We start from the raw sequence: 13,758 nt of genomic DNA, 5'->3' as shown, positions 1-13,758 counted from the left end.
TGTAGAGACAGTTATTAGTATATTTTAAATAATAACAAGGGTGCTCAAATGATGGTATAAATTTAAAAAGAGAGCTAAATGCAGACATCAAAAGTATAAATCTGAAAACACAGCTGATGAAACTATTTGAGATGGTTGAGCATACTGAAGTGCAAGAGCCATAAATCATTAACTTTACTGGCAATTTGATTTTAATTTCTTCTATTTATCTTTTAACACAGTACCTCATGATAATGCTAGGCAAAGCCTTTCCCAATTTTATTTCTTATTTTTCTTAGAGATTTAGATTAGTATTTTCTTGCCAAATGCTTTCCAGTAAAATGTTCTATTTCCTGGGCCAGAATTCACTTAGCCATGTAGACACAGACTAGGAAAAAAAAAAAAAAAGAATACAGAGCAGCTTTCCCCACTCATGTGTTTCTGGCCTCTTAAGAGTCTGTAAGAATCTCAGCTCCATGGGAATGCCCTTCTCTGCCTAAACAACACACTCAGCAGCAATTAGATGGATTACCAAAAACCCCCTATTTTTTACAGCTACAGAAGCCGAGGTCTAGTGCTTTGTGAACTCTCTCAACTTTATTTTTGTTGTAAACAGAAATGTGATGCACACTTGCTCACCAGGAGAGATCCTTGGATTGTAGGACAGCATTACCTATTTTTAGCACTGCAACAACCTAGTACTCTGAAGAGGGAGAATTTTTTATCTCCAGAGTCAGGGTATCTCTTCATCAGGATCGGTCCTGATTTCAGGTCTCAAACTTGACACATAGCCTACAGCCTAGGCTATAAAGTTGTAACTGAACTTTACAGAAAAAGGTAATAACAGAAAAGCCAGAACTCAGCATCAGCTTTTCTTCCGGGGAACCTTTAGGAGGTTGGAATGAATTCTGCATACGACTCTACATTTGCAAAACAAACAGGTCTGCAAAGCCAAAACGCCTCCACAAGCACTGAAAAAACCTGGAAGCACCCGAGTGGTGTAGTTGCTCATTTTCCTTTGAAGTGAGGTAAAATTAATATACCATTCTTTCTAAAAACCTTTGATAAGTACTTTTCTTGTAATTTGGAAAAAAAAAAACAAACCCCAAACTACTAAAAGGTTTAAAAAACTAAAGCATCTCCATGTTTCTACATCATTCCTGGATGTTTCATGCTTCATATAGTTCAATAGAATTGCACAGTTATGTGTTTTTAAAGCTGGCCAAAGCTGCTGGGCAAGACAGCACACGATCTAACAGTCTCAAACAAAACTGAGAGCCTTAAAATAATAAAACCAAGGAGCATGCCTGTCTGTTCTTCCATTTCCATCTTTCAACACCCTTTAAAACCACTGGCAAATTTCATCCAAATAACTTGCTTAAAATTTAAACTGATTTGACACAGTACTGCCAGAATTTAATTACAGAAGATGAGAGAGCCAAACTAGTGCCCGCATTCAGGAGGCTCAGGGCAGACAAGCAGAAGTCTAACATCAAATACTCCATTTGACAACAGATTTGTGCTTAACTGGGTGCTCCCTCCTGCCATGCTGGTCTGTCACAAGGGGAAATGGAATTACCTTAATAAGGTGGTGATACTTAGTATCGCAGATGTCTATGGGACATCTTATTTTCCTGACTCCTAAAACAAAAGGAGTTTCTAGGCTCGGCTCAGAAATTCATGCAGCTTTTTTTTTTTTTTTTTTTTAAGCAAAAAACCTGCCCTTTTAGAACCTAAACTCCCTATGGCCATAGGGTTGATACATTCATACGTACATGTGAAGGAAAAAGAGATGGGGATAAATGTGTCTGCCTGTATATACACATACACACTCTTTGGTACACATAATCAGTTACTCTTTTAGACAAAAACTTAAGTAAATATACTTTGGTCCCTTCAAATGTATAAAGGATTTTGGTTTTGATTTGGTTAAGACCAAGTCAGAGGAAAAGCCATACTTTCCTGTTTTATTTGCTGAAGTTTTTGCCAAAGGATTAACATAATTAAAAATGAAGTTTGCCTATGAGTGGAAGACAGTATGGTATAATTGTATGCGAGTATTGGAACAGCTGATGTAAAAATAGACCTCAAAAGAGGGGAGAAAGTGGTCAGCATAAAGTTGGTACGGATAAATTTCAAGGCACCCAAGAAATTTCACTGGAAAGACACAGCATGCCCTTTCCCGTTATTTTAATTGCTTTTAATAACAGAGTACCAACGCATTCATTTAAATCTGCAGTAATAATATATTTCTGAAAAGAGAGAGATCCAAAGCATGTATGAAACAACTTACATTTCATTTGTTCAGGACAGAGTAATACTAAGGAACACCCTGGAAAAACAGTACTTTTTACAAGTATTTACAATTTACCACTTCCATTAAAGGTGCCCACATAGCAGTCTTTCATTTACAATCAATACACTCCCAGCTTGCTGGGTTTTTCTCACTCCATAACAAGCAGTTCTTGCTGAATTTAAGTTGGGTACAATAACTGTTTGAGTGTGTGCTTTTGAGCTTATCCTTGTAACTAATAAGAGACTGCAACAAAGACTGGAGATGAAGATATGTCACAGAGGAAATCATATTATCTACTTTTCCTTAAGGGTCATTATGTTTTCTTCACATTCCCTCCACCTGGCAGACGTGAAATTAGTAATAATTTTGCCCCTCAGGTTTGCTCTAAGTTAGCGAAGGTTCATTTGTCTCAAAGAGCAGGTTAATTTCTTCCTCTGCAAATGTTTTGAAATGGGAATCTATTAAAGTGAAGAAATAAGTCTCCATTTACATGACTGCTTTCCACACAACCAAAGACATGGACATTATTTTTATACACACTCTGTTTCCATCTGTATATTAACCCAGCTGTAACTGTCAGGAAAGAATCCCAAATGTTTCTCCTTATTCTAATGTGGAGCTTCTCAAAAAAACCCTGATCTGACAGGTTTCATGCTCTGTGTCCTCACCAACACTATGTGTCTACATTCCTTTTATACTTCAGCAGATGTGTCAGAAAGAGAGCAAACAGACCTACATATCTGCAGCAGTTTTCCTGTCCTTTTTTACCCTCCCCTTCATGTGGTGGGGAGCGAAAATGTTCTGTTTCTCAAGTGAGATCTCTGGATGCTCTATCTAACCAAAAACTGTTTATTTAGGGAGACACAAAATGGAGACACAAAAGTGTAGATATTAGTAATTTATATATAACACCAGTTCCCATGGTTGCCAATATTAGGAGAAGTTTTTGTGTTCGTAGGCTGAAAATTCACTAAATGGAGAACCAATCCGTGATTTCCCCCGCAAAGGAAAGACATGTTTGGGATGGAAGGGCAGATATTCTTGTGGTGTTCATTTCCTATAAGAAAATGTTCTGGTTTTGCTGTCACTAGCAACCACAAATCTAGAGAAGCATCCAGAATGATATAGTGGAATTCAAACTTTTGTCTGTGATAAAGTCTTTCCATCACACTGTACCACACTGTTTACACAGCTTCAGACAAGCACAGGAATACAATGGAAAGATCATGATACATCCCTGCATATTAAAGCAGAGTCCAGGAGAATTTAACAAACACTGTGGTGACAGCTTCTCTTCCCAGATTTTGACAGAAACTTGGAATCACAGAATAGCTGAGGTGGTTCATCTGGTCCAACCCTCACTGCACACCACCCTTGCTCCACCAGTGCCAACTACAGCATCTTGTATGATGTGCAGACAACTCTTTAGTACCTCCAGTGCTCTTTACTCACTTAAAAAACCATTTCACCACAGAAGGAGTTCAGGTTCATCAAGCATGACTTCCCCTCCCCATGCTGACTACACCTGATCATGTTTTTGTCCCTTGTGTTCCTGGAAATGGTTTCCAAAGTTAGTTGTTCCATCATCTTCCCAGGGTTTATGGTGAGACTATCCAGACTGTAGTTTTTTGTTTGGCTTTTTTGTTTGTTTGTTTGGGTTTTTTTGGTTTTTTGGTTTTTGGTTTGGTTTTTTTTTGTTTGTTTTTGTTTTTGTTTTTGTTTTCTTTTCCTCAGGAACTTAAAGGACTCCTAGGGGAAATTCTAGACTGTAAGACAAGGAGGAAGAGAACTAGATTTTAAGAAATTTTTATATGGGAGGAATTTGGATCATGTGGGTTTTTCCCACCCCAAGATTCCTGATAACACAAGGGGAGGCTGTTCTGTAACACAGCATCAGAGAAGTCATCTCAGTAAGTAACACCTTTGGTGCTTGTTTCTGGACAAGTGGCTGTCAAAGAAGACGCTGAACACCATTTGTGTTTTCTGAAAGGCTCCTTCCAAAAAGATGCATTTCTGTTTTGTTTCCCCATCAAAAGTAAGTGACCTGACACAAACACATGGACATATATCTCACTACACAGTATTTTCTTGGAATTCTTTTAAAGTCTTTCCACTTACCTCCTGCACATCTGAAAGCTGCAATTCACCTGCTACAGTGCAGAAAATCCAAAACTAGCTTTTACCCTTAGGAGAAAGTGACCTTATGTGAGACAGTTTGTGTATCAGAATGGTATCAGAATAAAGGACAACACAGTAGGATCTTACTTTCATAATAAAACCATAAATAAAATATAAGTTCACTGTGGACTTCCAGTTCCAATAAATCGATGCAACTTTCTACTAAAGCTTATTACAGTTTCAGGTTAGCAAAGGAGACTTTAGAAATATCATGGAACTTTTCCATAGAAAATAAAATGGTGCAATATCTGCACCCTACTCCTCAGGGTTCAGGTGTCTCTGACCTGAGGTCTAGCTCTAATACAACACAGCTGCAAAAAAACTTGGTTAAAACTTCTGAAGAAAATTGCTAAGAGAAAGAGCTGTGGAAAAAAATCTGCAGTATCGCTTCAAGTTGACATTTTACTATGATCACAAAACTAAGCAATGTTAAGACTTTGTTATACGCCTGAAAAAACCCTGAACCTCTTCACAGGCAGCTCCCCACGGTATAGCAACAAGAAGGAATAACTTAATTCCCAGTGACACTAAGATCCTTGCTCTTGAGACAAAAAGGTCAAAAGATTAAAGTCTTGAAGGACAGAGAAAGGAAGCTGACACTTCAGCCTAGAGAAGTTCCTAGGAAGGAACTCATCTTTCCCAATAGTGACATAGAATGGGGAAGGGCATGGAAATCAACAGTAGGCACCGCTGAGTTTCAAGAAAGGCTAGGGCATGGACATTTACAAAGTGAGAGACTACCTAGGGAGTTAATAACAGAAGAAGGTGGGAGGGGGGAAAACAGGGAAAACCAACTGCAAAACTGACTTATTATTCAGAATGATGTGCACAAGAAGATAAAGACTGTTGTTCCTGTGGGACCTGGACAGTGCTCCATGTCATGGGGCAGGAGGAAAGTGGTAGCACTGAGTACTGCCTAGCACACCTGAGCACACTCAATTTAAATGCTGGGTTCAAGACAGTTCCTGTGCCATCTGCCCAGAGATACTTCTGCCTAGTGCAACCTGATGCAGGTCTGAATCGATCAAAGGGAAGAGGATACTCATTCCATCAGTGTATTCTGACACATGTAGATTTTTGTCCACAATGTCAGTGGATACCAGTGGACAGCACAGAACTAGTGAAATAATTTTGATGCCTTGGAGGACTAACCAGCTGAAACCAAAGCAATGAGCAAACTGAGAAAAACAAAGATTATTCTTTTTCAAGAGAGGGGATTTGAAGAGTTCCTCTGCCCTGCACTTCCAGATTGTAACAAGCCTTCTAGGAGTACCAGACATTTTACAAGAAACCTGCAGCAGTGTTTCAAGAGCTCAGTTGTACTGGGACTAAAACTATTCCTCCTGACTAGCTCAGGTGATGGGATAGAAGAGACAGCAAAATCAACTATGTTAATTAAAACATTCCTGTTATTTCATTGTATGAAAATTATTGGTTAAATTGACAGTGATTGTTTTCGCAAATACTCCAGGGCAGTAATTGTGTCTTAGCATAAAGAAGTAGAGATCTGACTGTTAAAAAAACTCCACAGTTTGGGGATAATTCATCAGAAGGTTTTTTCATGGCAGTCTTTTTTTCTTTTTTATTTTTTTTTTCTTAAATTCCAATAGAGTTTTCTGGTTCAGTAACAGAAAATATGCTAATTTTTAGAAATTATGCCAAATGTCACAGTGAAAAAAAATTATGAGAAAAAGAAAACAACTTTCCCTAGGGGGCCTTAATAATCCCCTCCCTTAGCAGGAGGGAGGATTTTATTTTAACTTTTCTTCCTAAGGTAGCTGGGTAGCTGTCTTTAAGACATATCTGTTCACCAACAGATTCAAGGAACGACATAAATTAGAAATATAGTCTCCTAACAGGGGGGGCATAGCAAAAAAGAAAAAAAAAATTGCAGCAGCTCATTTAGCAGTTCTGCATTATTCAGGTGTGTTTTAACTGGGGCACTATTTCACCACCAGAATGCAGGGACACAGACCAGATCAAGATTTGTATCATGCAATGAATGTCAAAGACAAAGCATGCTGGAAAGCCCTGAAATAAATAAATCTACCCACAGAAATACTGACATGGGTAAGAAAAAACTAAAAAACATAGCCTATCTTATTAATCCTTCAACATATCTACTTTAGTTTTACTATGGACAGTTCCACTGCTTTTGGGTCAGATTGGGTCTCATCAGGAACAATAGTGATAGGACAAGGGGAAGAGCTTCAAACTGGAAGTAGGTTTAGATCAAATATTAGTAAGGAATTCTTTACTGTGAGGGTGGTGTGGCATTTGGAACAGGCTGCCCAGAGAAGCTGTACATGCCCCATCCCTGGCATTCTGCATTCTAGGTTCACAACTCCATATGAGATGGTTGTGGCGAGAGGGAGCTTTGAGCACAGGAACAGGTGATTTAAATCCCAGACAACCTGGAAAGGCCTCCATTTCACACTTTTAAATTAGAAAACCCCTTTTTTCTAAGTCTGACTCAAATGTTCACCATGGCCAAAATCCATTAAGCTCCTTCAAACCTGAACTCCACATTCTAGGTTAAGTCTAATCCAGACCTGAATATAATTCTTTGGCTTTCCGAGAATTACACGGAAAGAGCACTTACATCATATTCCATCAAAAGGAAACAAAGCACTTTCCAAAGTGGCAACTGCTCCAGTGAATGTGATGCAACCAAGTCTGGAAAGATTTTTTTTTTCCTTTGCATTCTAATTATAGTTGCCTTTATTTAGTAAAGTTGCAGATAAAACTTGTCTATTACAAGCCTCTGAAATCTCATTTTGCTAAAATGAAAACATATTTCAAATGCTTTGGAGAACTATTAAGATTATTGAATGCCTAGCATACTGCTTCAAGTCTCCAAGTGGTTCACTATCTTCCCCTAGGGAACAGGCAAGCAGCATGCAATTATCACAGTAATTAAAAAGGTGCAATGATTCTTCTCTTAAAGACTCCTGTTTTATTAATTCTATGGTATGCTTTGGAGACTGGCATTTTTTTACTCCTACCCAGCTTAATTATACTGTCATTAGTTTATCAGCATCTCTTTTTAAACCCTTGGGCCAGTTATTAGCATGTCACTTGCTAACAGTTAACCAATAACCACTACACCTTCAAAGCAGGGTCTTCTGCTATAAAAATGCCAATTTGTAGAGACAGATTTAACACCATCATTCAATTTACATTTTTCAGTCATTTAACTTTCTACTTTTAATTTAAGAAGGTTACTGTTTAGCTTAATGAAAACACAAATAATTCTGATGTACTACAAGACCTTACCAGGTAATAAAACACTTCCAGTACACAGTGGTTTATGAAACTGAATTCCTGTTTTAATACACAACAGTATGTACCACTGAGAAGAACAAAAAGCATATGATATTCTTAAATATATTTCTTAAATATAACTAAAATTCTGGATATCACTCCCTACTAAGTCTGGCTGAGGTGGAGTTAGATTTCCTTAATAGCAGCGTGTTTGGCACTGCATTTTGCATTTGTGACTAATCCAAGGTTGGTAACACAACACAACCCTACAGGACAGACAGGCTCACTTACGCAGCACCCAGTACTGTATTACCTGATCATACAAGCAGATGAAAAAAACTATTAGAAAAACTGTTTAATTTTAAAATAACTGAAATACCTGAGTATTAAATATGTACTTATCTTGTCTAGATAGACATTTACATTACTATGAAGGGCACAGTGACCCAGAAACCCTCCTAAACCCATATTTAATTTTTATGCTCCACTTTTGACTAAGCTGAAGTTATCTTAGCCCAGCAGAGAAAAATCTTATAAATACAAAATACTAAACTATTATTATAATTTCGCTGTGCTGCTTTTTTGTACTTTTCATTAAATACTTCTTTCCAGTAAGGAGAGGAAGAAAAAATACCAAAAATAACATCAAAGAATTAGTACTTGTATAAGTTTGCATCTTCAGAACACAATAGTGGTATTCTGACAGGAACTGTATTTCATTTTATGTTTGACATCACACCAATTCAACTGAAATGACATTTACTCACTGACAGGTGGCCAGGCGACTTTACAAAAAGTATACACAATGGAAATATATTGTTTCTGTTGAAGTACGTAATTTTTCCTGTTAAAAAGGCAAGTAAGACCAAGTAATTCTTTAAAAGACTAGGGACAATAAGCTAATAACACTTGTTACTCAAATTTCCTCTAGCTACACTCCTGCCTATTTTCCACCAGCTTTACAGCAGCAGAGAGACGATTCAAAGTATTGGGGAAAAATACTGATGACCAAAGAAAATCAAGGTCCACAAGTATCCTCTATTATTTTCTGAGCAGCTAAATCCCAAACTAGTATCACTGCCAGTCTTACTGAAAATTATACTACAATTGCTTCTATATAATAGGTGAACTTTGTATGCTATTATAATCAGAGGTCAGCTCTATTAATTATAATATCCAAAACAGGAACCAAGATTGCTGCAATGCACCAGAAATTGTACTACCTCATTTAGTGAAGAGACATGCTGTCAGTCACTAAAGAAAGCAGTCCTTTGCTAAACCCCATCTGCTAATTGAGACTCAACAGTGAATGTTTTTGCTGTTACACAGGATCTCTTTCCACTTTATCTACAAGTTTTATATGACACATTGAAAGAAAAGCATGCACAGTCATGATTTCATTTACAATCTACAGTGGCACAGAAGGTTGCTTTCAAGGTCACATTAGCTGGAAAATGCTAATAGGTTATACTTAAAACCATTCAGTCTTAATTCCTGCAACCAGCTGGTTTAAGACAGACAGTAAAATTTCACAAAAAAGTGAATTAACTTATGTCTTCAGCCCTAGAAAGATGCTTACCACTTTCCTATCACTTTGGAGTACTCACCAGCACATTTCGTTCTTGTTTTGAGAGCTGGGCCAGGAGATCCTGTTCCCCCTTCACCTGGTCTTGTAAGTAAGACACTGATTTCATATTCTGTATCAGGATCCAGGTGCCCAATCTTATAGCTTGTGGAGTCCACGGGTTGTATGTCATACCAGCTTCCACTTGAAGTTCGATACTCAACTTCTCTTTGGATAATGGGTCCATCCCCATTGATGGAGTTGGCATTCAGCTGTATCCAGAGGTAAGTTGCACCAACTGAGGACAGCTGAGGTGGAGCTATGGGAACTGGTGGCTCTGAAAAAGAGTGAGGTATGATAACAAGCTATGATTACACTTCCATTTTTTTCTGCTCCTAGAACATTCAAATAACCAACAGGGTTTGTACTACATTAGAATTGAGGACTGCATAAAAATATGAATATGAAGAAATCACCACTACAGACTGACTTATTTTCATTAAACTGCAATATTCAGATTCTTTTGTTTATGCACTTGGAGATCTTAACCTGAAGCTTTTGGTTTAAACCACACAACCTGAAGTGTTTAGTTTATGCCACATAACTTCAAACCAGGTGCAAATGGAATTCTATTCACTAAACACTCCATGGCAACTCCCAATTTAAAAAGAGTATCTCAGGTTTTCTCATACAAATACAGTTTGTTCTGGATATTAATATTAATCCTACTCAAAACTAATGTTTTTAAGCTAAAATTTGTGTTGTAGCCTATCCTTATGCATACTGAAAACAGGAATTTCTGCACAGAAACAAAATTTTTTTTTATTAATTATTTTTCATGTACTTAACTACTCAGTCTTCATATTTTCAGACTTCTGTGTAAGCAGAGTAAGTACAGTAATTTTTCAAGTTCTGTATTTTGGTTAAAATTAAATAGCTTCTAAATGAAAGCTGGGGGATTTCTTGAGCTGGGGATTTTTTACTAGAGGTCTGTTTCTACTTAATGTAATGGCTATTTTCACTAACTACCCCACAGAAATGACACTCTGTATCACAGAGCAAGCATGCACGTGATATCCTGATAGTTTGGATTCTAAAGATTTCAAAACCGACCAAAGTTTTAAACCCACTTTAATTTACTCTGTGATGGGCATCAAATTTGAAATTAGACTGCAGAAATAATTTGCAGACATCATCTTTTTATAAAGGGAAATAAATTCTTTTTTCCCTACTGGTTAAATTACACTGCTGTTTCATGCATCATATCTGCAAAAAATTCGCCTTCCTGTTGTTTAAATACATTCATGTAGAATGAAATCAAGCCACAGTAATAAGGCACTGTTTGATCCAATATTCTTAACATATCTATCAGCAAACACTGCTACCTTCTCAAGGCTACACAGAATATGCAATGAATGCAGGACATCTGTCTTCCCTAAGCTTTAGATTCAGATTTATCCTCTTCTGCTAACCATTTCCCTCTGTGTTGAGATACAGGTAGTCAAACAGACAAGAAGCTGAATTTATTTATTTCATCATTTTGTCATGGTCTTCAAAGTCACAGTTAAAGCAAAGAACATAAAGAATGAAGCAAAAGGGAGAATGGATCTCTGAGAAGCATTCAATATTTCCTGAGGAATAGCAGAATTCTTATTTTAACTAACATGCAATTATCTTACAGTATGCTATCTTTTTCATTTACAGAAAGAGTAACTCAGAGCACAAATTACACTGAAGATTAGCTGTGCCTCAGATAGATGGTGTTTCTAATTAGCAGGGTACACTTGTATGCAAGCTTCGATCTGTGCAATCTGTTAGCAATTGCTGAAATACAACACTACAAACCAGCAGACACAGGTGTCATCACTGTGTTTGCATCTTAACAAAACTAAATAATTACTATCATGACAAACACGATACAAAGGGCAACAAACCAGAACATCCCCAAAGATTAAGCATTACTGACTGAAATAGACACAAAAATAGCTTAATATATTGTGGCAGATTCCAGGATATAAAAAGCATTGTTTTGATTTTCAAATCAGCAGTGAAAGCATTGTTTTGTCAATAGCAATATATGGCAAACTGATGTCATTGTTTAGGCAGAAACATACTGTAGTTTTATTGAAACTATTCTTCCTAAGTATATAAACTATAGCTTCATACAGTGATAGTATGTCTGGAAACAGTTCTGACTTGACTGAAAATGATTTAGTATCAATTTAAATCATTAGGCTGTTTTGTGAACCAAGACATGAAATGGAACTTTTATAAAGCATCCTAAGGCATTTACTTAGCCATGCTGAAAGAACAGTTAATTACTTTCAAGTTTCAAATGCTACTAAAGGCTCTTGAAGTGCCATTCAAAATGCAAACTCAGGAGTTAGGTCACTGAGGTTAGTGGTTACACCAATTCATTCCAAATATTACAAGTACTTGAAACAGACAGTATTTTATTGTCTTTTTATACCTCAGGGCATGTTTTTCATTTCTCCGAGACCACAATGAAAAAGGTTAATTCAAGTTACACTAATTCAGCAAAGCCAGCATATACTGCAATTTTATACTATTAACACGGTTTAATACCAAAAGTTACTTTCTTACCAGAGACTGAGACTACCTAAAACCAACCTTTCATCACAAACATTATGCTCATATTAAGTGATTGGTTAAAAACATGAGACTCAATCAAGCAGATACTCTAATACAGCACTGTATATCCAAATATAATGAACTGATTTCACAACTGAAGTCTTCTTCTTCTTCTTCTTTTTTTTTTTTTTTTGACAGAATGATTTAGTATTTTTAGGATGTTGAGGAGTTTGAATCACTTAGGTAAGTACCACACTGCAGCACTACTGTCCTTCACTGAAAGCAGTTTTACTGGCAGCCACTGAGGTAGCGTCAATTAAATAACATGCAAATTATTACCTTTATGAAACAGTACTACAGACTTGATACTTCAGGGCCCTGTATGTTCAAGGAAGGATTTTCAACTGCCAACAGAAACAAGTTTGTAGCAGTGGCTATTTAGTACAATGACTTAGCTTAAAGAGGAGTCCTATCTTGCAGATCTCCTGAAGCTAGTAAACAAAGCAATTCAGTACTGTGAAGCCCTTTTAAATGTATATTTTAAAAAGAGTATTAACTGAAAAAAAGAAGGTAAGTGGATCAATATTTCAAATTTTATGCCTTTTAGACTTTGAACAGACATGTGACCTCCTCTTGAATTCTCTGACAAATAACAATGAGCATAATCCCTTAGGGAAAGGAAGTAGTGGCTACCTTACAAAGCCAGAGGTCTACAGGTGACAGAAAGCTTTAAGCAGGTGCTCTCAGGTTACCCTATAAATGGATGATTTATATTAAATATGAGAAAAAGACAGACTTTATGATAAAGAGCAGCCCTTATGCAGAGGATGCAAACACACTTTATCCTTACACAGAGGATGAAAACAAATGCAGCCATACATGAACGTAAACTATTTATTCTTATGTATTTTTATTAATTGAAAACACACTTGAAACTACAATTGCTTCCTATAAACTGTTTTGCACTTAAATTATACAGATTTTCCAAACACTTTCTAAAACATCTTAACATCTTTTACTTAACAGTTCTTTTAAAATTTAAATTGGGAGGGCAAAGGCATCACACTGAGATGCCACTGGAGATAATGCAAATCTGTAAGATTTAAGTGAGTTAAAGAAGACGAAAATAGACATTTCTTCTCTGCAGCTTAGAAGCACTATCTTGAAAAATGACAAAATCTACTTCCTCACTTTTTGCAAAAGCATGAATGTGTATATGTTTATCTTCCCCTCTTTGTCACAAAATCATAGAGTCATGTTGGAAAAAACCTACAATATAATCAAATTCAACCTTTGACCAAGATGCCAACTAAACTATGGCACTAAGCGAATATTTTCAGGGATGGGGATCCCACCACCTCCCTGGGCAGCCCATTCCAATGCTTAACCATTCTTCCTGATGTCCAACCCAAATCTCCCTGGCAAAGCTGGAGGCTTGTGAGCTCTTGTCCTGTTCCCTTGTAGTTTGGGAGAAGAGGCTGACGCCAACCTGGCTACAGCCTTGAATCATGCAGCTGTAGACAGCAATGAGTTTTTTTCTGTCTCTCCTTCTTTCCAGACTGAACACCCTCAGCACGTGCAGGTGCTCCTGGCCCACTCTCCAGACTCTTCACCAGCTCCTTGCCCTTCTCTGGACTCCTCCAGAGAGTGAGCACCCCAGTGTCTTCCCTGAAGTAAGGGGAACAGAACAGGACACAGCACTCTATGTGTGGCCTCACCAGTGCTGAGTACAGGGGGGAAAGTCACTGCCCTGGTCCTGCTGGCCACACACAGGCCAGGGAGCCACTGGCCTTCTTGGTCACCCAGACACATGATGGCTCAGGTTCAGTCAACCCCCATGTCCCCAGCTTTTAGTACATGTGTAGTCCCAGTTTCCATCCACCTT

At 37.5% G+C, this 13,758-nt stretch overlaps 1 protein-coding gene across 6 annotated transcripts in view; it reads right to left on the bottom strand.

Annotated features, from left to right (window-relative positions):
• PTPRM (protein tyrosine phosphatase receptor type M) overlaps nt 1-13,758 on the bottom strand; it is a 440,953-nt gene that overhangs the window by 258,447 nt on the left and 168,748 nt on the right. For all 6 annotated transcript variants that reach the window (XM_066183184.1, XM_066183199.1, XM_066183217.1 and 3 more), the window contains exon 7: nt 9,325-9,618. In XM_066183184.1, the coding sequence (XP_066039281.1) occupies nt 9,325-9,618 (294 nt within the window). The remainder of the gene's footprint in view (nt 1-9,324; nt 9,619-13,758) is intronic.

The sequence above is a fragment of the Chamaea fasciata genome, unplaced genomic scaffold, assembly GCF_029207755.1.
Source record: "Chamaea fasciata isolate MVZ Bird 193981 ecotype frontalis unplaced genomic scaffold, bChaFas1.0.hap1 SCAF_1, whole genome shotgun sequence".
Classification (NCBI taxonomy): Eukaryota; Metazoa; Chordata; class Aves; order Passeriformes; family Sylviidae; genus Chamaea; species Chamaea fasciata.
This window is presented reverse-complemented; position numbering and strand designations above follow the sequence as displayed.